The 23875-nt window shown below is 50.3% G+C and overlaps 9 protein-coding genes across 9 annotated transcripts; 5 read left to right on the forward strand and 4 right to left on the reverse strand.

The window, feature by feature from the left end:
* Positions 1-945: 945 nt before the first annotated feature.
* Positions 946-2927, forward strand: GGI43DRAFT_38230 (uncharacterized protein). Its single transcript, XM_083203231.1, has 2 exons — positions 946-1502; positions 1594-2927. Exons 1-2 carry the CDS (start codon positions 1386-1388, stop codon positions 2476-2478), a joined length of 1002 nt encoding a protein of 333 aa, XP_083066720.1. The 5' UTR covers positions 946-1385; the 3' UTR covers positions 2479-2927.
* Positions 2928-3669: 742 nt separating this feature from the next.
* Positions 3670-6014, reverse strand: GGI43DRAFT_38235 (uncharacterized protein). The gene is made up of 2 exons (XM_083203237.1): positions 4735-6014; positions 3670-4672 (listed from the first exon to the last, which is right to left on the reverse strand). Exons 1-2 carry the CDS (start codon positions 5883-5885, stop codon positions 3688-3690), a joined length of 2136 nt encoding a protein of 711 aa, XP_083066721.1. The 5' UTR covers positions 5886-6014; the 3' UTR covers positions 3670-3687.
* GGI43DRAFT_38234 (uncharacterized protein) lies at positions 6015-6677 on the reverse strand. The gene has a single exon (XM_083203234.1). It carries the CDS (start codon positions 6586-6588, stop codon positions 6145-6147), a length of 444 nt encoding a protein of 147 aa, XP_083066722.1. The 5' UTR covers positions 6589-6677; the 3' UTR covers positions 6015-6144.
* A 29-nt stretch (positions 6678-6706) lies between these two features.
* Positions 6707-7674, forward strand: GGI43DRAFT_392080 (uncharacterized protein). The gene is made up of 2 exons (XM_083204520.1): positions 6707-7400; positions 7465-7674. The coding sequence occupies exons 1-2, from the start codon at positions 7124-7126 to the stop codon at positions 7509-7511; spliced, it is 324 nt and encodes a 107-aa protein (XP_083066723.1). The 5' UTR covers positions 6707-7123; the 3' UTR covers positions 7512-7674.
* A 1875-nt stretch (positions 7675-9549) lies between these two features.
* GGI43DRAFT_427375 (uncharacterized protein) lies at positions 9550-11343 on the forward strand (the record flags this gene model as incomplete). The annotated part of the gene is made up of 2 exons (XM_083208794.1): positions 9550-10516; positions 10610-11343. 2 exons carry the CDS (start codon positions 9550-9552, stop codon positions 10867-10869), a joined length of 1227 nt encoding a protein of 408 aa, XP_083066724.1. The 3' UTR covers positions 10870-11343.
* Positions 11196-12514, reverse strand: GGI43DRAFT_38266 (vacuolar protein sorting family 37 protein). Its single transcript, XM_083203267.1, has 2 exons — positions 12151-12514; positions 11196-12035 (listed from the first exon to the last, which is right to left on the reverse strand). Exons 1-2 carry the CDS (start codon positions 12459-12461, stop codon positions 11522-11524), a joined length of 825 nt encoding a protein of 274 aa, XP_083066725.1. The 5' UTR covers positions 12462-12514; the 3' UTR covers positions 11196-11521.
* Positions 12515-13888: 1374 nt separating this feature from the next.
* On the forward strand, positions 13889-16358 carry GGI43DRAFT_38314 (cytochrome P450). The gene is made up of 3 exons (XM_083203340.1): positions 13889-14409; positions 14521-15028; positions 15095-16358. The coding sequence occupies exons 1-3, from the start codon at positions 14244-14246 to the stop codon at positions 16020-16022; spliced, it is 1602 nt and encodes a 533-aa protein (XP_083066726.1). The 5' UTR covers positions 13889-14243; the 3' UTR covers positions 16023-16358.
* On the reverse strand, positions 16192-18771 carry GGI43DRAFT_392092 (pyridoxal phosphate-dependent transferase). The gene is made up of 4 exons (XM_083204521.1): positions 18112-18771; positions 17996-18029; positions 16749-17899; positions 16192-16669 (listed from the first exon to the last, which is right to left on the reverse strand). The coding sequence occupies exons 1-4, from the start codon at positions 18379-18381 to the stop codon at positions 16412-16414; spliced, it is 1713 nt and encodes a 570-aa protein (XP_083066727.1). The 5' UTR covers positions 18382-18771; the 3' UTR covers positions 16192-16411.
* Positions 18772-19813: 1042 nt separating this feature from the next.
* Positions 19814-23697, forward strand: GGI43DRAFT_392093 (RIC1-domain-containing protein). Its single transcript, XM_083204522.1, has 4 exons — positions 19814-20361; positions 20415-22589; positions 22670-23552; positions 23617-23697. Exons 1-3 carry the CDS (start codon positions 19966-19968, stop codon positions 23378-23380), a joined length of 3282 nt encoding a protein of 1093 aa, XP_083066728.1. The 5' UTR covers positions 19814-19965; the 3' UTR covers positions 23381-23552; positions 23617-23697.
* Positions 23698-23875: the final 178 nt, after the last annotated feature.

Below are 23875 nucleotides of genomic sequence, written 5' to 3' on the forward strand. Positions count from 1 at the left end.
CCCGCATGTGGATACGGCAGTCAAGTGCCAGGCATTAGCGCAAGGGTAGTACGTACGAATTAGTATGTACTGTAGAGAGACCATCCATTCCAATTCATGCCCCGGTCTTCCGCTGAATGAAATCAATCGCCAATCCTCATCTTCAGGCTGTACAAGTGTGCATAAGTAGTACTGTGTGGCAATCTACTGCATACCGCTTCCGGCAAAAGAATGTCACGCATGCATGTACAAATACAGACTGGAAGAAAGAGCAGCTTCCAGTTCCAACATTCCATCTCCATGTTGGTCGCTCTCTGCTTTCAATAGCTGAGCTGAGAATCTGAAGCAAGTGTCGCCAAGTCTATACTGTACCATTGTTTCGACCTGATTTCGCTGTCTACGTGTATAGGCTCCCGAGCTGATAGGCGGTGGTTACCCCTGTCTATTTTAGCCTCGCCGGCTTCCCCGCCCCAAGGCATGGGTCTAACAGGTGCCACAGGACAGCAAGTACCTTTCAGCAGACCCAGCACAGTACGAAGAATCTTGAGGCAGTGGTTTGGATTGCTGCTCCTCTCTGGCACAAATATTATCCATCCATATACGGAGTATACGCACACGCTCTCATACTCCGACCCTTGTCATGTCTGCGTGTTACTGATCTACGCCCAATTAATGCCGTTATTTCGACCTGACGTAGTTTTCTGTGCTACTTGACTCAGCTGTCACTACTTGAGTCTTGTACTAGATACTAGCTTCAAAATTCCGACAGCTACCTAGTACCTATTTCACGCCACACTTTGAAGCAGCTTGACACGAGCTTTGTACTGCACTGTTGCCATCATCCCAAATAGGAAATTTTATGTCAGAATAATTATATAATCAACTTCTCCGGATTTGGCAGCGTAAGTCACATGGCCGTTAGTCCATTTCAATCACAAACGCGGTACGTACCTGGCATCGGTACCTGCGTTCGCACCTCGGTCCATTCAACGGGCTGCCTGAACTTTTTGGAATGGAATATCCAAGCATAATTATTTCTTCATGGGTATAATTTACAGCTTCAGCACAAACCGGAAAAAATTAGCCGCTCTTCTTTTTTTCATTTACTGATTCATTCAAATATACATCTCCTCTTCCCATCTACATCTACGCAGCTCAAATCAACTGCTTCCAGCTTACACAAATTCCAGTTGCCGCTGGCCCAGATCCGCCACCCCCGGTTTCGCCGAGGCTATTGGCAGCCGGGCCCCTCTATAATCCGTCTACTCATACTACCAAGTATGTCATAAAGCTTCACCTATACAACCGACGGCATCTCGTTCTTTCTCTTGTAATTATTCACGTCCTGTTCCAATTTTGACCGCTCGAAAGGAACATTTTCTACTACTTCACATAGTTCAGCAACCATGGAGGACGCTTCCTGCAGCGGCTCTACGCCCTTCAAGCGCCTCGTCGACCACCAGTCTCGGGATCTTAGCCACCATCAAGACAGACATGTGAGCCGAGGGGCGTTCGGCCAGAACGTAAGCATTCTCTCTCTTCTCGTCGTTTTTGTGCCACGAGGCTCAAACACGCGTCGCGTTGCCATCGATGCTAACATTTTAATCCTCAAAGTCACAGACTTTCCGCTCCTCACCGCTGCATCCCGCCCAGGGCCAGCAGAATGATTTCGGCGCCTTCATGGGCGGCGCCTCTGCCTTGCCCGGCTTTGAGAGCGATCCCGCCACCAGGCTGACGCCGTCTCTGCCCTTTGCGCAAGTCGCGCCAGCACACACAGCAGGTCCCAGCTTCTCGAGCCCCATGCAGATGACCGCGCCGATGTCAAGCGGGAGCAACTGGGCGGCCGACTTCAACCGCTTCGCCGCGCAGCAGCGGTCGCCAGCTCCAACAACTCTGGCAGCAAATCGCCAAATGAACCACTCTCCAGCTCAGACCGCCTTCCAACCCACCTTTTCACAGCCAAACTTTACCTCTGCGTTCGCGCCATCCATGTTCAACCCTCCAGCCAGCGCCGTCAAGGAGCCAGAATTCGACCAGGAAATGTCCCGCTGGATGTCAGCCCACGGAGGCGGCAACATGAAGGAGGTGGACGCTGCCATGGAACAAATGGCCCTCGAGCTGGAAGAGACCGAAGCAATAGCCGCGGCAGTCAAGGCCTCTCGGCTAACGGATCTCGAGACCCCCGAAATCGGCAACCTAGCGCTCAATGACGACACGAGGGTGCTAGAAGCCCAGCCAGAGCCCATCTTGGAGCAGATGCAAGAACCAGAGCCAGAACAAGAACAGATAGATGTCCAGCACCCCAAGTCTGCCGTCGCCGAGGCTGCTGAGAAGCTCCTCGACTGCGTCAAGCACGAGAGCGGCGAGAAGTGGCAGAATTCCATCTTCCTGTCGCTGATGCGAGATTTCCGTGACGGAAGAAAGGACATTGTCGGCGATGAGATTCGCTCGACGACGACCGGGGAGACGACTCCCGCTATTCAGCCCGTGGCTACTTGACTCATGCTTCCAGGAGATCCTGGCAGTAATTCGATGTATGCGGATTCTGGAAGAATGTTTAGATCGTGTGTTAGACATCTCAGCCACACTACATTTTGAATAATTGCTTTTTAGTGTTTTATAGGGAAAACTTGTCTAGCTATTTGTAAGGGAAATTCATAGGCGCTAGATGGAAACATACTTGGATGGATTGGGAGCAGGCGTTTTCTCTTTAAAGGATAGCAGCTTTGCAATTTAGGAATCTGTTCAGCTCGGCGTTGGACTTCAATTATCATAATGTACGATACGCCGTCTATTCTTCTTCAGTTTCTGATTTGTCTGATGTATTTTATGAGTAGAGATTCGGTTTCAGGTATCCAAAGCAATCCAAAGGGAAGTTACCACGTATAATTAGAAAATAGTACAAGACCACGTATGATTGGAAAATAGCACAAGTAGTGAGGGCTCATAGAGTGCATTCATCGAATTTAACATTATATGTCTATAAACAAGAAAATGTAGTTGTACATCACTGCAAAGGGCACTCAAACGCCACGTATACAAAAATCATCCTTTTTTTAACATCTTTTCAAACAGCAAGTTCATTGCCAAACTAGCTGTATTACCCTCCGTTCATAATAATTTTCTTCTCTTTTCCTACCGGCATACATGATAGATAACACATAACATCCACCTCGGGCTAATTTAAGCCGACTCGAGAACAACACATCAAGTCTTCGCCGAAAGAATCGTGGCGACCTGGCCTACTACCAGGAATAAAAACAAAGTAGAACAAAATAAGATAAAATAATACGTAATCAATTCCAATCCCTTTCCCAAAACCTTCAAAACAAGAAAAGAGGGAATAAGAGGAACAAAGAAAAGCCACAAGCGCGCACGCTGGGCTCACGGGCCGCAGATGTGTAAGAGCGCCAAAAATAAAATGAAAAGCTCCCAACGCCGTATGAACAATAGCTGTCACAAATGCAGAAAGAAAAAGACAAAATTAACGCCCTTAGATGAAGGAAAGAGAGCCTCCTTTTTGTGTATGACAAAGAAAAGGGGCAAGAAAACCACATCAGCCCAAGCTCCACAACTGAGCCAAAACGCCGTGATCAAAGAAGCCCTCGAAATGTTTATAGCGCCATGGAAAACAGAGAAAATAAAAAAAGGCCGAGCATCATCTATATGGTAGATGGGTTGGTGGGGAGAAAAGGCGACGGGTGGAAATCAGGAATACCAAAGACAGCCACAAGGCGTTAACTCCACCAACTTCTGAGAGTTCCAAGTTTGATTCCACTTCTTTCGGAGCGAGCGGCTGTTTTGGGATGTCTGCTGCTGTTCGTTGTCCGAGACCAGGTTCACATCAATCGTTATTTGAATGGGATTCCCAAAGCTGTCCGTCACATTCGCCATACCACGTCCATTGTCGACGACCTGAACTTGGCGACAGATAGGGTTGCCAATGTTGTAGGCTTGTCGTCTCTCTACAAACTTGACATTTCGAGGGTAAGGGTATAAACCCTCTGAAGCATACGGGTTGGGCGCAGAGCTCGTCGACGACGCTGTTGACGACGCCGCTGACGAGGACGCTGTGCCAGAAGTTGGATTGGCTCCAGTACTGGAATTCTGGAAGGGGTAGATGAAAATTTCGAGTGTCGTGCCAGGCCAGGTACATATCCAGGGTTTATCACCGTTTTGAGCTCCCTTAGGTTTGTTTTGTCGGATTACATCATAATCATCAAATGGTCCACCAATATCGTCCCAACGTCTAGCCTTAGGGTTAGGAGGGACAAAAGTATCCTCAGCGAGAACAACTATCTTGTCATATGTAACCTTCAGCCACCACGCCGGGCCACGGCGAGGCTCAGATGTATCGTTGACAAGTGTTAATATTTCATTGTCGATATTGGGAGGCTGCGTGCCCCAGAGAAACCGGGAATCAATGAGATTGACGGGCTTGAGTGTGAAGTTATAGCACGACGTCGCTCTTTCGTTGCTCATATTGCCGAGCTTCATCTCGTAGTAGCTAGAAGGCATGCTACAGCTCCACGCAGGACTCTGTCTGGTATCGTTAAAGCAAGTCTTGGGTGATTGGCTGGGAATCAGGATTGGGAGTTCCCAATTGCCGGTAGGTAGATGAGGTAGATGTGGAGGGACATTGGGTAAAGGTATGACATCAGGCGTTGGTGACGGATTCGGTTGTGGATAATCGCTAAAGCAAGTTAATAATTATTTGAGACGCCGAATGAAAGAGAGGGGTGAGGGGAGACATACTCAGAACCGTGAGGTGGTGGCGGTTTATGGTGCGAGAGAACTGTTCCTATGACAGCACCCAGTATAACGCCAACGAGAACAACACCTATAATAAGTAGACATATTGCCCAATACGGCACGATGCCCCAGAGCTTCTTCTTTGCTCTACGTTGCCACTTGCTCATCGGAGGCTTCTCCGCCTCGTTTTGTGCAGCAGTGTTGATGTCGTGATGACTGCGAGTGGATGGCCTAGACTGTGAAGGCTGAAGGTCTTCTTCTGTAGATGAAAACTCTGGATTCCGCGTCGCTACTCCAATCCCTCCAGCCCCAGTGACGGCTTGGGCTGGATTATTGGGTGCGACATCTTCTTGCAGTACAGCTTCAGCAGGAGTGGGCCTTGGGACAACGGCCTGGTCGGGGTATCTTGTATAAGGAGGCAGCTCTTCAGTATGTCCCAATGGCCCAACCAAGCCTCCTACTTCTTCTCCATCCGGGCCAATTTGCCTCTGATAGCCATCGCTGGACGTCGAAAAGCCAATGGGTATCTGATTAGGCGTCTCATCGCCGCTGGTAATGGTATTTTGAGGGTAGAGGGCATATGGATGCGCAGGGCCGCGAGGTGCAGCTTGGTCGGTAGAAGCCGTACCGTTGCTCAGCGTTCTCTGCGGGTACATTTGATACGGATGTGAAGGACCAGTGGGGCCTCGGTAAGGACTCTGAGGCCGTATCCGAGGCGCATCTGTGAGCGACGCCAGCGCTGACGATAATGACGGGTCGGTTTGAAGAGGGTTTGAACCATCGCTGCGGAGCGTGAGTGAATCATGAGGCCGTGGAGGTTTGACTGCGCTTGATGGGCGGGCAGAGGTAGATGCTGAAGGCTTGGAGAGGCTAGAAGTCGTCGTTTGTTCGTTGGTTGGACTTTGAGAGAGTAATCGAGCTTGCGAAGAGGCGGCCGAGTGACTGGTGTGGTTGTTTGTTGTCGAGAATACTGACGAACTGTCAGTTGGTGATGGAATTGTTGGTGATGGAATTGTTGGTCGAAAGCCGTCGGACACGGTGGCGGCAGCCAAATCGAATATTTCATTTTCGCTGCCGTCATCAGACAATCCCAAAGATTGTCTCTGGACCGGTTTCCTGCGGAATCCTCCAGAACCTCTTTTGTTAGGATCCATCGTGATGGCGACAAGGTTGGCGTCTGGTGGACGGTGCTGCGGCGATGATGGCCAAGTTGGGAAGCCAGAAGCGACTCAGAACGAAGCAGCCCCGAGAGGCCGCAGATGGCACCTGTCGGCGACCTCCCCCGATCGACCGCGATGAAGCCTCAAAATCGGCCGGCCGGTACGAAGGGCGTCGCCAAGAAAGGGCGAGAGGGAAGCCGAAACACACAAAATCGGCGATGGTTTGTTTTTCGTCGTTCGTCTTTTGTCGACACTAGCGTCTAGAGCGTATCGTGAGGGAAGCTTGGCGGGTTGTGATTTCTGCGAGCGATGCGGCGGCGTCGACGTCGAATTGGCCGGCTGGGACGTGCAATCCGGCACTGGGAGGACGCTTTGGAGTTTGAGGCAGGAAGAGCGCTGAGATCGCGAGATAGCGAGCCAGAAGCGAAACAGGTGCCGCGGATTGCTGGGCGACCAAAGGGCAGACCACCGGCCGCTGAGCTGCAGCGCTCGTCGCAGCGCTAGAGCAAAGAAACCGGCGCCAAAAAACCTGATGGGCAGCACGGCAATTCAGTGACACGGTAGGTTTCGAGTCTAGCGCCGGCCTAGCCCCAAGAGGCCTAGACGAGGGCCGGAAAAAGAGGCCCCTGGGCCGTGCCATTGGCCAGCGGCGGATCTGAGCCGTGCTGCTAGCAACAAAGCGGAGATGCGCCTGCATTTGGGGGGAGGCCCCTGGCGGAAGAAACTTTGACCAAGTCGTGGATTACTTGTTCGCTGTCATTTTTTTTCCTTAGCGGCAGAGCTGAGATGCCACTGGTAGTGGAACTGCCCGCAGGTGCTGTGCTACTTTTGCCAAGTCTTTTATCATCCAAGTCACTGCGAGTTGATGAAACGACACTCGCCTGACAGTACGTATCTCACCATGTAACGCTACGGAGCACAGACATCAGACAGCATCACGTGGAAGGGGATAAAGGCAGCAGGTGCTTCACTCGTGCACCAAGTACCTTATACGAAGTATTCCAAACTTTGCACATGCCAAGGTAGCGTGGCAGCGGTGGTAAAAAAGAACGAGCGAGCCACAGCAGCATTTCCCGCAAATTGCCCTGTGTGGCTGCCCTCTTCCAGCGACAGAGCCCGCTCCATAGGTAGGTACGGGTGCTATTACTGCTAATTACTCCAGATTATACAGCGGGTGCCTTACTCGCGGTATGTGACAAGTGCTATATTATTCTCTAGGTATCCATTTCAAAATGCCCACTCGTGGCAATACGAGTGGCAAGGGAAAAGACGCTCAGTTCTGCAGGAGACCAGGGACCGCTGCCGTGAGCCGAATGCCGCCAGTCGCTGCCAAGCCCAGCGTAGACAAGCGACGATGCCAAGCACCTCTTCTATCTGTCAAGTTTAATTTATCGAGCTGCCTAGCCTCTGATGCCGCTGGGCAGCAAGATGCAGAGCGTGTTTCAAAAGGATACGCATCATTCGCGAGGGCCGAATATCTGTCATCTCATCTCATCACTGCCCATATTGGTAGTAGCCTTTTCTGTGCAATGTCTATCCTCTACTAACTTCCAAATTGGCCTTGGTCGGGCAGCATGTTTAAAGGGACGCCGCAGCACGCTTGGCAGCATCAGCTACTAGCCATATTGCGCCCAGCGCTGACAAAGCTGCCCAGGGCGCTGATTTGTATTGTCAAACAAAATTACCATCGCCTGGAGAAAATTAATAAGATCAAGTATGGAGCAGGCACTATCACTCTTAATTAATTAGGTGTTGGGGCGAGCACTGCCCCTGTTACAGCTGAGTGAGTGCATCTCCACGTTTGTGATCTGGATGGGACCAGCTACGGCTATATGTACTAATATTGAGTAGTGTTGTGGAGGGCACGAAGGACAATGTCCGCGAATGGGCGTTGGTCATGGTTAAAGTCTCGATGAGAGGGGCAAACAGGATTTTGTGCTGAGGCTATCGTCACATGAAGAGCGAGCTCATTGATTTCCTCAAATGTAGGGCAAATGGTGTACATGTTTTCAGCCCCCATATTCCTTCCATGCAAGGTTGGAGTCAAGACAGTATCACTTCTTGGCCATCTCTTTTTCTTTCCACTTGTGTAATAACTACGGATTGAAAGGGAAGACCATGCAGGATATCCTACCTAGTCGAGCCTGTCAAACCCGCGCCGAATATTAAGCATAGGCACTACCTTAAGCACCTTGTGCTGAACTTGCGGGAGTTGTGGGGAGGAGAAATTTCGGCATATCGTGAAAACAAGCCAATGTTTGCCCCAGCTTCGCCATCAAGACCTGCTCGGCTGAAATGCGCCTGGGTTTGGGCAGGCATGTTTTACAAGTACATGTCAGCAAATTAAACAACTTAGCTTCCCGCCATGGTTGTATCAACTCCACCGAACGTGCCGACAGTTATTAAAGCCGATAATATTCCCTGACCATTCCCCTCCCCCTTTGCTCGCGCTCAAGTTTCGAAGTCGTTAGAGAGTGCGCATTTCACATGCTTGATCACGCCACGTCGCAGAAGGCGGCTAATGTCTTTGGTTGTGCATGCTTGGAAGCACTCAATCTGCTATTTTATCATTAGCCTTAATAGATAATTAGCAGCCAGTAAACATAGGTAGGTAAGTGGTAACTATTGTAAAGAGTCATGATAATATGGCTCAGCTTGAAATAGAGCGCTTACATGAACCCAATGCTTGGCATGCTGTAACTTAAAAGCACTTATACGTCGCAGTACGTGCTCCAGACCTCGGGGAATTAAATAAACAGATATGACCCTAATTGCGAGAAATAAAACTTTACTCTCGATATATTAATATTGGAGTATGCCCTCCAGATTCACCATCCAGATATAAAGGTATTTTGGTTTCCAAGTATACTCAACTCGGTGCTGCGTTGCCCGTAAAATCTTAAAGCCGATGCACAGCCAAAGACAATTCCTAATAGAGCGACTGAATCGCATTAGCCCCACTAGTGCTGCTAGCTCCAGCAGTTCCTCAACTGAATCTGCTGGGTGCTATTTACAGAGTCCCATCCACCACTAATCGAGCTATTAATAACTCTCTCGGACTAGACCTCGGTCTTTAGAGGGGCTCCTGCGCCCATCGACAGGTACCTACAGGAATTGGTAGGATTACTGGTGGTAGTATTAAAGGCTTCTCCATCGCCAAGGAAGGATAAAACAAGAGATAGTATACAGTCTAGGTATCAGGAAAAGAAAGAAATACGAATCCTGCCGGATAGGAAAGAAAAGCGCCCTTTCTCTTTCTAAAAAAGAGTCACACATAACAATGGTTCCTCGTCGTGGCGCTGCACGGAGGAAGCTCCGCTCGCCCCCTCTTCCAATTATGTCAGCCAGGCCAGCTTCTTAATTCAACTCAACTCAAGTCGCCGCCATCCAACCGCCGTCTAAACTCTCTCTGCCGGCAAGACCTTTCTTCGCTCATCCCAAAAGACCGGCTGTAACTTTGAGCAGCGACCATGTACCAGCTACAACGACCTTAACGACGAAGAAAATTTAAAAGGGAAAAAGGAGAAAGAAATCCCTGACTTCTGATCCGAACATCACCGAGCTCCGGACATTGCTATTACATCAAAGGACCAACGAATCAAGCCTATACCGTACGGGCTTCTCTCTTTCTTTTTCTTCCATCTTAAGCTTTCCCACCATGGACTCATCTTCGGGGCCTCTTCGGCCATCCACTACCGCCGATGCTGGGCTCAAGCTCGAGCGCGATCATCAGTCCCAAAAGGAGGTTGTGCACGATAATCATGAGCCGCAAGAGTATCAGCAGCAAGAAGGACTTCAGCCTGCTGCTATCGAGCCGACTGTCCAACCAGCTCTTGAGCCGGCTACCCCCGCTGCCGTCGACAGCGCTATTGTCGCCAGAGATGATGCTGAAGATAAGCTCCTCACACCCCCTGACGCCGCAACCTTGGATACAGCTCCCGTTGCCACGCATCTAGCTCGATTCGAGTTCAGCGATCGTGGCACCAAGATCCTGATGGTCGAGTGGTATCCTGGGGCGGCTGCAACCACCTTGTCCAGCCAAGATACGAATTCTGCTGCTGGTGTAATCTCCGGCGCTGGTGGTGATGCTGCTGATAATGCATCGGCCACGCCAGCCCATGTGCCTGCCAGCCCTGTTGTTGATGCCGCTGTCTGGGAGGTTTCGTGGCCGGGTAAGTCGACCTTCCTTCCGGCTAGGGATACCGATGAAAACGATGCCCGACGCCGTGTCTACTTCATGCTGCCTCCCGAGGCGCCGGTGCCGGCAACGGTAACTATTGCGCGCCCTGGACGACCCAGTTTAGTGCTCAAGCCGCTGCCGGCCATATTCCCAGACCATTTCCAGGCGGAATCTGGTCCTCGAGGGGTGTTACATACGATATGGGCTAAGAAACGTCTGCGGGAGCTTGAGCTAGAAATGGAAGCCGAGATGAGGGCAAACGCTGAGAGTGTAGGCCTTGAGATGGCTCTAGCAGAGAAGCAGTGGATCGTCGACAACTTCTTGCGTGCTCCTGCAGCACCTGCCACTACCAGTCCTCGCTCCCCCGTCTCTGGACGCCTTGGCGACAAGCTCAAGGGCTTGCGTCTGGCCACTTCGCCGGCAGATTTGGTGCCGAGCCCAGCAGGTAAGCTGTCCGCCAGAGAGAGAAAGGAAAAACCACACCCCAATCATTCAACTGCTCGTAATTACAAACTAATACAAAGTGCCCCTGAACCAGCAAATACGTTTACCAGCCCTGATAGCCAGTCTCACATGCTATCTCCTCTAGGAGGTGACATTGCCGTGTCATCCTTCTCGGCCATTTCTCGCGGCCGCCCATCCGGCCCGATATCTCTTGATGCTGCTCTCAGCGGCGACGCAGCTCCTTTACAGCCTGGCTCGCACGACGCTGAAGATGACCTATTCGCAATGCCTATGAGTCCTCGCAGCCCAGATATGGTCAAGAGCCCGTTTAGCGCCCTCGGCGTGGGCCTTTAAGACACGGCGCTTCCATATGAAATTTGGAAGTAAGATGAAGAGGCAAGGCAAAGAAAAAGAAAACGAAAAAAAGAAAAAAACAGCCAATTCAGCATTGCATAGCCTGTTGTCACAATTTTGTAACATTGATACTGATACCCTCGGGACGCTATCCTTACATCAAGGCCCCCACATAGAGAGAAAGATCCTCGGTGATATAGACTTTTTTCCCCCTTCATGTTGAAATCAGAACATCTGTACTCTTCGTCATGTAGATAATAACCAAACTTTTTGAGAGTTTCCAATGTGAAGCTCATACATTTTGTTAATAGCTTATGAGGCTTGTCTTGTTGCTATTTGCTAAGACTCAGAGATGATGTAGATATGCTATTACTTAAAAAGAGCACGTAGAGGTGAACAAGGTAATTTCGTAGACCAGTAATACGAGTACAAAACTAAAGATGAAACTCCTGTTTGGGGTATATACCATCTATGTTGCCAACTCGTTGCGAAGGCAGACGAAAATCGCGACGAGCGGACAATGCGTGCTATAATCTAAATACATGAAAACAAAATTGACCTTTTGGTAACCCATTATAGACACCCGCCCTCTATCAGCAACGCAACATAATATGGTCTCATGACGCTCTCCTGAAGCTAAAAAAGCAAGGAATCACCTCCAACCACCAACTCGGCCTTCATCCCACCTCTCTTTACGCTCCTGCCGCAAATAATACTGCACCTTTGCCTCTCTATACCGTCTAATCCACTCGGCCGCCTCCCTTTCCGACGTCGCCTCCCCGCCGCCGCCATCCACGCCGTCCCTATCCATAAAACTCTCCTCCATGGCTTGGCACACGAGGGCCTGCTCCTGGACGCTCTGGTTGAGCAGCTGGTAGAGCGCAGCGGGGCTGAAGCGCGCGAGGGCGAGATCCATGTCGGACTGCTTCTGGCGCCACTGGCGCTCGAGGGCGTGCATGGAGAGGAGCTGGGCCTGGGCGGTGGAGCGCTGGTGAGCGAGGCGGGACTCAAGCTCGGAGAGGCGCGTGGCTAGGTCGACGTTGGAGGCGAGGGCGGCGAGGAGGTCTTGGTGGGAGGCTTGGAGGGAAGGGTGGATGGAGGACGGGGAGTTTGTGAGGCCGTTGAGGAGGGCTGGGCTAGAGAGGATGTCGGCGAGGTCTTGGATGCTGTTTTTTTGTTAAGAAGAGGTTAGCTACTTGCTTGTCATGTTGTCTTCTTTCTCGTGGGAATGTAAAAATGATATATATATGACTTTCTAATGGGGCATAGAGAAGAACTCACGATTTATCTTGGAGCACCTGTGGAAGCCATTGGTCTCCCGGATCTGGAATATCAGCACTCCTGGCTGTTACCGCCGGCGCAGGAGGAGGCGGTGGTGTTGGCACTCCTCCCGCTGCTGCTGTTGCTGCTGCATCCAGGCCAGCGATCACTGAGCTCCGATACTGCTGCCCCGCTTCGGACAAGGTCGACGGTGGTGGAGGCGGCGCCGCGCCGCTTGCCGGAGTGCCGATGCGGCTGGGCTCTTGGCTGCTGGGTTTTGGCGGGAGAATAGGAGGTGTGGGTGCGTGGGAGTCGGGAGGGAAGCTGGACATTGTGGAGAGCGTAAATGGGTGAGTTATGAAGAGAGGTTACGGAAGATATGACGACGATGGACGCTTAAGCCGTTGGTGTAGTTGATAGTGGGCTGGGCTCGTGGCTTGTGGGGGTTAGAGGGGCGCTAGTACGAATCGATCTAATCTTGGTTTGTGGGGATTGAAGCTGTTTCCAGAGCATAGAGCATGTATAAAATTAGGGAATGCCTTGGAAATGCAATGTCACTAGGGAGGATATGCGTTGAATAAAAGTTAATTGTAGCCAATTTTAATTAATTAAACGAGAAATTTCACCAGCTAAGCTCTCCTCGGTGTTCTAGATCTGGATACGTATCTCAAAGCTAGCTCTCGAACATTATGGAGCTTAGGCCTCAAAGCTTACATGTAAGTTACAGAACCACTATCTGGGTAGGTAGCAATAGGCGACACTCTATACTATATGTTTTATAATCCAGGGTCTCAGATCTGGAATGTTGCAGTTTTAACATCATCGATCCTGATTTGGCCTTGTTTTAGGATAGATACTTGTGAATGCCTCTAGTGTGTGGATACCAAAGCCGCAAGCAGCCGTTGCATACCTCTAGTTGATAGCCTACCTATTGTCACAATCGTCCCAGCCATTAGAAATTTTAGAGTCTGGAGGTATCTTTATCTCTCTTGACATGTATAGATACCCTATAATTATTTCGTTTATTATTACTTCTCTCATGGGAAGCATTTGTGAGCTCTACACTCGCTACCCTATATTGTAAAAGAGGATTTTGGCTTTGCAACAAACATCTCCAGATCGTCATTCACTTAGCAGAATCCTCCTACACGAAACATAATAGTAATAGCCGGTTTATACCCACACGATCATCACATGAGCATAAATCCAATGAACGGCGATTTACAACCGGTATACCTACCTAGGTAGGTAATTCCTTCTACCCCGCCATTAAACGAACGGGCTGAAGCGAATCGGACGAATCATCGACGTCAACGTCACGACGGTATTAGGACATGCCTCGGCTGGGCAGCATCCAAATTAAATTAACAGGTGATAAATGTTTAGCTTCAGAGAGAGCCTAGATGCTGGCATGTAGAATTGGACGGCCGCTACAAGCTAGGATATTTCTGCGAGATTTCGATACGCGGCTCCAGTAGTGGAGCTGAGGACATATTGTTAGAAGCTCCTCATTGACGAATGATGATAAAGATGATAATAATCAATGCTACTTGGAATATTGGGATATTTTTGAAGAATGGGTATTATTGAGGCACAATTCTTGCACAAATTTGCGACTCTGCGTTGCTCCTCCCACTCGGAATATGCTGCCAAGGATGGATTGTAGTGGCTTCAATTAGCCACTTTGCTTCTGTCCTCCCCACCCGCTACTTTAGCCCTCCCGGAGTTGTTCAAGGGTCCGAAGCAACAACCTTTGACGCCCTGCCTTTTACTTGCTTGGCTGCTTCATAATGTCCAGTTTTCTTCTTCTCGCCTCTCATAATGCCTCATCATTGCCGTTGAGCTTGCATTTTCTCTTCGCCCTTTTCAACAATCTCTTAAGCCCTTGCTCTTGTTTTTCACTATTCGCCTCGCAGCATGGGCTGTAATTGAATATGTGAATGGGAAGAGTGACTTCATATATTCATTTGTTTGGAGACGAGCAATTGCTTTCTGATTCAATTTGAATACCTTTGTGCCTCTTTGAGCCCTGGGCCAGATGTACATGGCCACTCGACGCTGGCAGACATTTAATCAGACATAACCGTATAATTTCCCTTGGAGTATCGAAAATCATGGGCTTAATCGAAGCACTGTGGGAGCATGTCTCCTTCAAGAAGCTCTCCATCGCCCTGATTGGCATTGGAACATTTGCCATGACTATCAGCCGCATAAGGGAACATCGACGGATTAAGAAACTCGGCAACTATGGCGCTTCACTTCCATCTCGTTTTCCATTCTGTTAGTATAACCCTTTTATTGAACACCCCTTTCATCTGTCCTACGTATAGCTCAATTGGATGGATGGACGTAATTAGAAAACCACAGCTAATGTATACATGCCTCAAATAGCCCTGGACTTTATCTACTATGGCATTCGAGCCACCATTGCCCATAAGAACATGGAACTGTGGAGAGACGTCTTCTTCTCCGACTCCTGGACCTGTGAGATGCGCATTATGAACCAGCGAATTTGCTTCACCGCCGACCCCGAGAACATCAAGGCCATTCTGGCCACGCAGTTTCACGATTTTGGCAAGGGAGAGCAGTTCCATAGCGAGTGGGAACCCTTCCTCGGCGACAGCATCTTTACCACGGACGGCATGCAGTGGCATAACAGCCGCCAGCTTATAAGGCCGCAGTTTACGAGGGACCGCGTGAGCGACTTACACTGCTTTGAATCTCACATACAGACTCTGTTCAAGACAATGGCAAATGGAGGCCCGTTGGAAGGCGAGAATCAAGCGATTGATCTTGGTCGTGCCGATGGAAGACGAATGGATATCCGCGACCTCTTCTTCCGCTATACTCTCGATGTTGCTACTGATTTTTTGCTGGGAAGTGATGTGAAATCCCTAACGTAAGATTGCTTGAATATCTCTCCTCATGAATGAGAAACAACAGACTGACCCATAATTACTGGCAGAACTCCGAAACAAGAGTTTGCTGAAGCCTTCAACGAAGTCCAACGAGTCCAAAATATCTTGGCTCGCGCGTATAAACTGCAACCCTTCATCCCCAAGAAATCCTACTACGACGGTCTCAAAGTAATGAACCACTTCGTCAACCACTTCATCCAGCGCGCCCTGCGCATGAGCCCCGAGGAACTCGCCGCCCACACCAAATCCGACAAGGACTACACCTTCCTGCACGAGCTCGCCAGCTTCACCCGTGATCCCAAAGTCTTGCGCGACCAAATCGTTGCTGTCCTGCTCGCCGGCCGCGACACCACTGCCTCAGTTCTCTCATGGGCGATATACGAACTCGGTCGTTACCCTCACGCTGTGGCCCGCCTGCGTAGCGAGATCCTCGAAATTGTCGGCGAGGACCGCCTCCCCACCTACGACCATCTCAAGAATATGCCATATCTCAAGGCGGTTCTCAACGAAACCCTCCGCCTCTATCCCGCAGTCCCATTCAACGTCCGCGTCGCCCTCAAGGACACGACCCTCCCCCGAGGCGGCGGTCCAGATGGCTCCGAGCCTCTCCCCGTCCTCAAGGACACACCCGTCGGATACTCCACGCTCGTCATGCAGCGTCGCCCAGATCTGTACCCCCCAGTTTCGGATACCTTTGCCGACCCAGGCATCTTCAGCCCCGAGCGCTGGGCAACGTGGCACCCGAAGCCGCACGACTACATCCCCTTCAACGCCGGCCCGCGGATCTGCATCGGGCAGCAGTTTGCCCTCACGGAGATGAGCTACACGCTGTGCCGGATCTTTCAGAGGTTCGAGCGGGTACAGAGCTTCATGCATGAGATTGATGGCGGGGATCCGTTGTTGAAGTCTGATATTGTGCTGTCTCCGGGACAGGGAGTGCATGTGGCATTTTGGGAGCCGAAGAAGGAGGCGTGAATGTTATGCTATATGATATCTATATGCGAACTAAAGGAAGAGAGAAATGAAGGAAATGATAAACATGAAAGATAAGGGGTTGAATTTTATGATTTATGACTTGGAAAGGCATATACATGGACATCTCCTCTCCTCCTTTGTTGAAACATGGTATATATTTCTTTATGTATTGTTAACTAAAAATCAATTCATGCTCGTATCCCTCTTTCGCTATATTCAGCAAACATGACAAAATGAAAACCTGATGCCTCCCCTTTTATAGTGAATCCCCTAAGTAAAGAAAAGATCTCTCCAAATGCGCTTTCTACCTTGCACTACTCCGGCTTAGTAGATTCGGACTACACATACAATGCATCATTTTTTGTGTTCCTTCTTTGGATAATGCTCTCTCATTTCCTGCCGAAGCTGTCCTTGACAGCCTGGCCGAATCTTGCAATCGCCGCATTCATGTTCTCGGGGCTTGCCGCTGCAAAAGTGGCACGGAAGTGCAAGCTCGGTAGAGGACCGGTATTCTCAGTAAGGAACCACGATCCTCGAGCGACGAGCACACCGCCCTTGATGCACGAGTCAAAGATTTCCTGCTCAATCTCCAGGAGGCTGCGGGTACCGGCACTGGGGTGCTTGGTGTGGTCGACAGTGAACCAGAGCTATGGAAAAAGTGTCAGAGTATGTTCAGCAAGTAGCTGGAAAAAAGTAAAGTGGGGGAAAGAGGGAGGGAAGACTTACGAACATGCCAGCGGCGGGTGGCGTCCAGCTCACAAGATCTCGCGGCAGGTTATCCTCACAAGCAGCTAGTAATGCGTCTCTCTTCTTGGTGTACTCCAGTCTCAGATTCATCAGCCACTTCAGGTAACCCTCATGACCCCATGTCTCATCCAGCAGCTTGTGGACGATGACTTGCGAGAAGCCGCTTGGCCCCTGACTGGCGACCTCAGCATGACGTTGGTATCTCTCGACAATCTGCTCCGAGGCGACGATCCAACCCATACGGGATCCTGGGACAAGGACCTTGGAGAGGGAGTCCATGCGCATGACTCGGCCGTCGACGTCCATGCTGACGTATGTGGGTATCAGAGAGGAAACGAACTCTTCAACGTTGTTGGGTACAGGGGCATCGGGCTGGCCTGGGCCAGTGTAGGGCTGCATCTGGAGGAAATAATACGGCTCATCCTCGAGGATGAAGATGTCGTGCTTCTGTGCAACTCTGTAAATGGCTTGCCTTCTCTCCGTGCCTTGGGTTGCTCCTGTTGGGTTTTGTCCCGAGGGGACGGTGTATAGAAGATGAGGCTTCCTGGATCCTCTAGCTTTGGCGTCCCAGTTGGTGAGCAGCTCGTCCATGGCCTCAGGGATAAGTCCTTGATCGTCAACGGGGATACCATAGGCCTTGACGCCCAAGGGAGCAATCGTTTCCAGGGCCGTTGAGAAACTGAAATCTTCCGTCAAGACCGAGTCGCCACGGTCCTTGTCCAAAAACATGCGTAGCGCCTGCTCCAATGCTCCGGTGCTGCCAATGGTTTGGCATATTCTCCAATCGGCGTAGGGAGGATTGCAAACAATTTCGGTGTGCTCAGTTAGGAACCGCATCATCTGAGCAGATCCCGTGGACTGGCCGTAATTGAGCGCAATAGAGAGATCATAGGTGCCATCACGATCACGGACGTCGTACTTGCCAATGGTGACATTCTGTCCGTGCCTGGCAGTCGCTTTCTCCGAAAAGTCGGGCGGCATAGCAACCTTCATGTCGATTTCACTAAGGGGGAACAGCTCGCTGGAGGGCAAGCCACCGCCGAGGGAGATGAGTCCTGGCTGTTTGAGGTGCTTGGCTGCTTGCTTAAGAGAACACGGCTCTCTTGACTTGCTCTCTGCACTGAGGTGGTCTGCAATTTTACTTTAATGTTAGCCAAATAATTTTATAAAGCTTAAGCGCATTATCGTTATGCTGGTAGAAGATACTGGATGGGCAACAAACATACCGTCCCATCGCTTCGCCTTTGGCTTCCCAGCTTGCTAAGGTGAGATACAAGGTTAGCTCCCGCTCTCTAACAATGAATGTGATATGATTGTTGATTAATATTCACGCCACACATACAGATCCCTTGAACATGTCACTGTCAGATGCTGCAGCAATGCCTGCTACCAGCTTCCCCGCCTTGGCTCTCCTCGCGGCGATATCCCGGAGTACTGAGGGCGAATAGTCTACTTCGTGAGTAGCTGGCTGTGCTGTGGCCGCTGCTTCGGCGCTGTTGAGATGGCTTGATCTGCTGTGCAGTGATGCACGCGCGGACATTGTGACGGTGCCATTACGGGAAACTGAAAGAGCCCGGATTCGGGTTCGGGCAGCTTTTGTGATGGGCTGCATGGTGGCGGCTTGGATGGCTTATAGCTTCACCTGTCGTGAGTGTGTATATGGATATCAGCTATGGCTAGGAATTGCCACTGCGCAGATGGTGTTGATTCAGTGTATGATTTATATGCTTCTTATGCTTCAATAAGTAAGATGAAGAGAGCGAGTATTATCATCCAACCTTGTGGAACAGAAGACTGGCGGACTGTGTATGATGAAGAAAGGGAGGTGAGAGGTTGAAGTATGTAAGAGGATGTAATTGGGTTTAAAGTGGCCCTCGGGAGCTGATAACGAAAGCTGCCCCTCCAAATATCCCCCCCAATCATTAGTTCAGCACCATGCAGCACATGCGATAGCAGTAATGCTGGCCTCTGTACGGCATTTGTCAACACCTCCATAATAATTGTCATTTTACGCGATAGTTTGGGGAAAGGCAGCCGGCGCCGGGATCGGGGTTCCGCCGTCTATAACCGCCAGTATCCCCCAACTGGAACGGCACTGGCGGGGCTTCTCCAACTCGAGCGTTTTGGCGCCTCACCAGACCTCTGGGACAGTGCTCTGACCCGCTTATTACGTACACAATGGCGCGCCCTGGCAACAACATGAAGCTGCACGACAGCCGTTCTGGGGCTTTGCTGGGAGGTGGGGCAGATCTGGACGCCTGTGGCATGTATGCGATACTGCCTAAGTAGGCAGTAATACTGAGATGCTAGGCGCTGGATTAGTATCGTGGACATCCGACAGCGGCAAGCAGCCACCCGCCGCCTATCTGCGGATATGTAGTTGAACTATTTATTAGTATTAGATGCTATGATTAAAAAGTGCCTTGGCGGATTCTAGTAGTATGAAGTCCTAAGAGTAGCATCATCTTATTAGCAGCAGATAGATCCCAATACCAAGCAGCCAAATGAGGATTAGTAGCGCCGATATCAGTGTCTGACACAGCAGTAGCATTACTTATACGTATAGAAAGGTGTATGCTACTACTTCTCTCCACAGCGCTGGTAGCATCACTACTCGTACTAGAGCCCTGCTTGGCGATTCGTGGTCTGCTGGCCCTTTTCGATTGGCTCATCTTGATTAGATCTCACCGTGCCGTGTGTAGCTTTCGTTGGTGTATCATTAGCTCTGACCAGCTTTTGTCGATCTATATCGAGATATGACAGGGCGACATTCTCCCACGACATATCTAGGTACTGGCTGATACTTTGCTTTTTTACCATCAATACTGGATATTACTATTAATTTGCCTTTAATTTTCCATTATAACTTAGATTACTTGCTTTAGTAAAGCTTGTCCTCTACTTCATCTTCCCATTAGGCTTTGTGGCTCTACTCCATGCCAGGCGGGTGGTTGGCATCTCCTCCTCCATTGATTATGTAATGCATCTAGAGAGCTTCCCCATGTGATGAAGCCTCCCTGCCAACTTGCCATGCAGCGACAACCTGCCAAAACAGCAAAATACCCGCACTCACATTGCAACAATCGGACGCCAACGAGTCCAATGGCTCTGTCATGAACCACAGCACACGGAAATGACCGAATATTTGCGCCGTGAACCCCCGACATCGAAGCGCTGAGGAGACTCGGCTTCCGCCATGTATTGGCCCATCGGAACTCCGCGCATCTATGCCACCAGCAGCAGCAGAGCTTCGGATTCGAACATATACGCTTCGTACGATGGCCTGCAGAGCCATTCAGGATCCTCCTTGGCATCGCCGCAGCCTGAGTCCAGTGCGCAGCCGCTCAAATCACCCACGCCCGAAGAATCCGATGATTTGCAGCCTCCACCAACACCTATGACACCGGCCACCCCGGCTGTCAAGCCTGTCGAACGCTATGAATTCTTCCCAGATGGCGGCGCTGCGAAAGACCAGACGGCCGAAGAAAGGAGGGTGCCCGTAAAAGACCCCGTGCTTGCACTGCGCATTGCCCGCACTGGCCAGATGTTTGCCGTCATCACAGCAACATCAATCACGCTCTGGCAGACCAAGGTATGTTGATCGCAAGACCGGGTTCCATTGCTCCCTTGGCTAACCCTTCACAGCCTGCGGTGGTTCTCGCTGTAGTAGTTCGATCCGAATCGTCATTGGAATCCTACGGCATCAACGTCGACCTCCTACTACGCCCCGATTCTGCCATCTTAGTGGTGCATACATCCAAAGGATACCTCATTACTTATTCAATAGCCACTGATGGCGAATCGAGAGTCTACAAACCGCATTTTCCAAACTATCACAACGTACAAAAGAGAAAGCAGAGCCTCATTGGCCCGCAATCTCACCTGCGACCTGACCAGATTCTTTGGGGACCGGGAGAGGGCGGAGGGGTTCGCGATGTCAGCGTTCGGTTCCGCATGGTTATCAAAGTTGATGCCGGGATAGAGAGCGCTTTAGCTCTTGACGACGAGCTAGTTGTTGCGACAAGAAAGCCTGCCGCAGTACAATGCATCCGCTGGACACCCGATAGTAGTGGGAATCAGACACGGACAGAGATCTTGAGCCGTATGGGCTGGGTAGAGAAAAAGGCATCCATCGTGGAAATGACCCATGATCGGCCGATGAATCTGGCTACCTGGATTACAAGCGATGGAAGAGCATATGCGGTTCAGCGCCTGCAACGTAAAAGCACAAACGAAGAAGAAGCAGAAGGTCCTGACGCAAAGCGCCTCTTCAAGGGGCACTGCTTCTATATTCCGCAGGATGCGAGAGGGCGTGCTGTGCGCGCCGTGATTAACGCTCGATTTTCACTCATCGCTGTTGGATGTGCGGATGGCACAATCCACGTTTACTCTGTCCGAGACTACGCAGGTAACATTGTGCATTCCCACGCCCATCGTATGCCCTTCTCTACGGCGACGGCTGGTGTCTTTACAACCCTGACATACTCACCCGATGGGTACTGCCTCTTTGCGGGTTTCGAAAAAGGCTGGTGTACTTGGAGCATGTTTGGCAAACTAGGAAGCCACAGCTTTGGAGCCGAGCCCAGCGTCGCAACAATGAATGGTGAACAATGGCTTACAGGGGTCAGGGGCGCAGTTTGGTCTGCTGGAGGCTCCGAAATTCTTCTATTAGGGCGCCGGCATGAAGCTATATGGTCACTTGAGGTGGCCAAAAATGCCATTACCGGCTGTTACAACGAAGCCAACGTCTTTCGTACAGTGCTCCAAACGCCGACCAGTGTCATGATTTACCGGGGCTATGATCTTCCCGACCTAACGAGCATCTCAGCTGAGCCCTTCTTGTGGCATACTTCAAGAATACCATCAACATATCTACTCAATCAGTGGCCGATTCGCCAGACCGTCATTTCTCCAGATGGACGCTATGTTGCTGTCGCCGGTCGCCGAGGATTGGCGCACTACAGCGTCAACAGTGGACGATGGAAGACTTTTACTGATGAGGCAATGGAAAACTCATTCTCAGTCCGGGGAGGCATGTGTTGGTATCAACATATCCTAGTTGCGGCGATAGAGGATAACCGAACGTTTGAACTGCGGCTCTACTCGCGCGAGGCAGCGCTGGATAACTCTCATGTGTTACACACCGAGCGGCTTCCTGCGCCCGTGGTGCTGATTGCGGCATCTGGGGAAGATTCCCTTCTTGTATACACATACGAGAATCTCTTGTACCACTACATTTTCGTGCCAACTAGCGGGTCGATTCGTTTGGTACAAGTTGGCCAGATTGCATTTCATGGAATTGTGCGGTCCCCTGCTAGAGTTCGAGGACTCAGCTGGATCTTGCCAGAAAACCAGATCAGTGACGGAGACCCTTCCCAGGATGTGGCCGTTGCGTCTGTTCTCTTCTTAGTCGACGGCAAGTTAGTATTGCTGAGCCCTTCGACGAATGAAGATGGTCAGCTCAAGTATGATATGCGTATCATTGCGCAGAATGTAGAATACCATGTGAGCATGCGAGATCAGCCTCCTATAAATATCAGTCATTCCCCTGAAGAGACTCAGCTGCGCTATGGGCCGCTTGCTCTCCGCGATTCCTTGTGGCTGTTTGACGGAATGGAGATTAAAGCATGGGCCGACATTCATGACGTGCTGATGGCAGCGAAGGGTGATAGTGGGAGAGAGCTGCCGCCGCCAGTATCCATAGATGTTGACTTTTATCCACTGTCTATTCTGTTAGAGAAAGGCATTGTCCTTGGCGTGGAATCGGACTTGGTACAGCGGCGTGATGTGAACTTTTCCTTTTTTCACTTCGCAATCAGGGTAAGTGGGCAGAAATCATTTATACCTGATTTTCATTTGGCATGACACGCTCTAAATACTGACTTGACTTGATTTCACAGACGCATCTCGTTCTACCAGACGTACTAAGGTTCTATCTTTGCAACAACATGACGGTCGAAGCGGCAAATCTCTCTCAGCAGTATGAAGGATTAGAGTACTTTTCCCACGGACTGGAGGTGCTACTTCACCGTGTGTTGGATGAAGAAGCTGACACGTCACCGAAGCCGGAAGATGCTGTATTACCGCGTGTTTTGTCTCTACTGTCATCTTCTAAGGAATATCTTGACATCGTTCTACAATGCACAAGGAAGACAGAAGTCCGACAGTGGAAGACGCTTTTCGCGTATCTCCCCCCAGCACAAGAGCTGTTTGAGGAATCTTTGCAAAGAGGATCGCTCAAGACTGCAGGTGGATATCTCATCATCCTTCACACACTGGATGAGCTGGAGGCTTCCCTGGAGCAGTCAGTTCGAGTTCTGACGAGGGCAGTCAGAGAGGGCGACTGGGAATTGTGCAAAGAGCTTGCGAGATTCCTGGCTGCTATGGACGAGACTGGAGAGACCCTCAAAGAAGCCATGAAGATGGCAAACGTTGGCGTGACTCAGATCTCCCGAGAGGGCATCTCAAGCAGACTCGAGCTTCCTGGAACTGGACTGGGATTTATTAATGGGAGCAGCAAGAACAGTAGCGGAGATGAAACAACATCTGGTATGCGGTCTCCTAGTGATGCCGGTAGTATGGGCTCGACAATCAGTCCTTTGGATGGATGAAAGAGGGGGGAAATTGACGACTGTGCATCTGACAATAGAGCAAGACAGCACGGGTGCCGTTGGCATTGCCACGAGATGGCTATATGGCCATTACGACGAAGATTTGTTATTCGTTTTCTAGATAGTTATCGCTTTTTATGGGCTTGAATTGGCGAAATGGATGAGGTGTAGGCTTTGATTTGGATAGCAAATGGTTAAGCCAGCAACCCGATGGGACGTGTAAGAGATATGCTTACTAGTGTATATACTGCTGATTTATGCACCCATTTTTCTTCTTCCCACTCTTCTTCTTTTAAACAAAATTAACGTGCCCACTAGAATACGTAGAATCTACCTCACATACAGCTGAGGTGTTCCTTGTTTCCGCATAGCGTGCGTTGTATCACAACCTCTAGAGGAGATGCTGTACGGAGCATGGCATATGACAGGGCTAGCAGGTTGACAGCTACATGCATTAGCACAAAGTGAGATCTGACGAATAATCGGGTTTAAAAT

The sequence above is a fragment of the Trichoderma evansii genome, assembly GCF_050947405.1.
Source record: "Trichoderma evansii strain SZMC 28006 chromosome Unknown GGI43scaffold_1, whole genome shotgun sequence".
NCBI lineage: Eukaryota > Fungi > Ascomycota > Sordariomycetes > Hypocreales > Hypocreaceae > Trichoderma > Trichoderma evansii.

What these genes read in the sequence shown, in the direction of transcription:
- GGI43DRAFT_392092 (XM_083204521.1), bottom strand. Translation starts at nt 18,381, where the DNA reads ATGCAGCCCATCACAAAAGCTGCCCGAACCCGAATCCGGGCTCTTTCA. An exon ending in AAAGGCGAAGCGATGGGACG is followed by an intron (nt 17,900 to 17,995) that starts GTATGTTTGTTG and finishes GTAAAATTGCAG; the next exon opens with ACCACCTCAGTGCAGAGAGC. An exon ending in CACCCGCCGCTGGCATGTTC is followed by an intron (nt 16,670 to 16,748) that starts GTAAGTCTTCCC and finishes CTTTTTCCATAG; the next exon opens with CTCTGGTTCACTGTCGACCA.
- GGI43DRAFT_38234 (XM_083203234.1), bottom strand. Translation starts at nt 6,588, where the DNA reads ATGCAGGCGCATCTCCGCTTTGTTGCTAGCAGCACGGCTCAGATCCGC.
- GGI43DRAFT_38266 (XM_083203267.1), bottom strand. Translation starts at nt 12,461, where the DNA reads ATGTCCAGCTTCCCTCCCGACTCCCACGCACCCACACCTCCTATTCTC. An exon ending in CAGGTGCTCCAAGATAAATC is followed by an intron (nt 12,036 to 12,150) that starts GTGAGTTCTTCT and finishes ACAAAAAAACAG; the next exon opens with CATCCAAGACCTCGCCGACA.
- GGI43DRAFT_38235 (XM_083203237.1), bottom strand. Translation starts at nt 5,885, where the DNA reads ATGGATCCTAACAAAAGAGGTTCTGGAGGATTCCGCAGGAAACCGGTC. An exon ending in CCACCACCTCACGGTTCTGA is followed by an intron (nt 4,673 to 4,734) that starts GTATGTCTCCCC and finishes AACTTGCTTTAG; the next exon opens with CGATTATCCACAACCGAATC.
- GGI43DRAFT_38230 (XM_083203231.1), top strand. Translation starts at nt 1,386, where the DNA reads ATGGAGGACGCTTCCTGCAGCGGCTCTACGCCCTTCAAGCGCCTCGTC. An exon ending in GAGGGGCGTTCGGCCAGAAC is followed by an intron (nt 1,503 to 1,593) that starts GTAAGCATTCTC and finishes TAATCCTCAAAG; the next exon opens with TCACAGACTTTCCGCTCCTC.
- GGI43DRAFT_392093 (XM_083204522.1), top strand. Translation starts at nt 19,966, where the DNA reads ATGTATTGGCCCATCGGAACTCCGCGCATCTATGCCACCAGCAGCAGC. An exon ending in TCACGCTCTGGCAGACCAAG is followed by an intron (nt 20,362 to 20,414) that starts GTATGTTGATCG and finishes AACCCTTCACAG; the next exon opens with CCTGCGGTGGTTCTCGCTGT. An exon ending in TTTTTCACTTCGCAATCAGG is followed by an intron (nt 22,590 to 22,669) that starts GTAAGTGGGCAG and finishes TTGATTTCACAG; the next exon opens with ACGCATCTCGTTCTACCAGA.
- GGI43DRAFT_392080 (XM_083204520.1), top strand. Translation starts at nt 7,124, where the DNA reads ATGCCCACTCGTGGCAATACGAGTGGCAAGGGAAAAGACGCTCAGTTC. An exon ending in TCTCATCACTGCCCATATTG is followed by an intron (nt 7,401 to 7,464) that starts GTAGTAGCCTTT and finishes TTGGTCGGGCAG; the next exon opens with CATGTTTAAAGGGACGCCGC.
- GGI43DRAFT_38314 (XM_083203340.1), top strand. Translation starts at nt 14,244, where the DNA reads ATGGGCTTAATCGAAGCACTGTGGGAGCATGTCTCCTTCAAGAAGCTC. An exon ending in TCCATCTCGTTTTCCATTCT is followed by an intron (nt 14,410 to 14,520) that starts GTTAGTATAACC and finishes TGCCTCAAATAG; the next exon opens with CCCTGGACTTTATCTACTAT. An exon ending in AGTGATGTGAAATCCCTAAC is followed by an intron (nt 15,029 to 15,094) that starts GTAAGATTGCTT and finishes AATTACTGGCAG; the next exon opens with AACTCCGAAACAAGAGTTTG.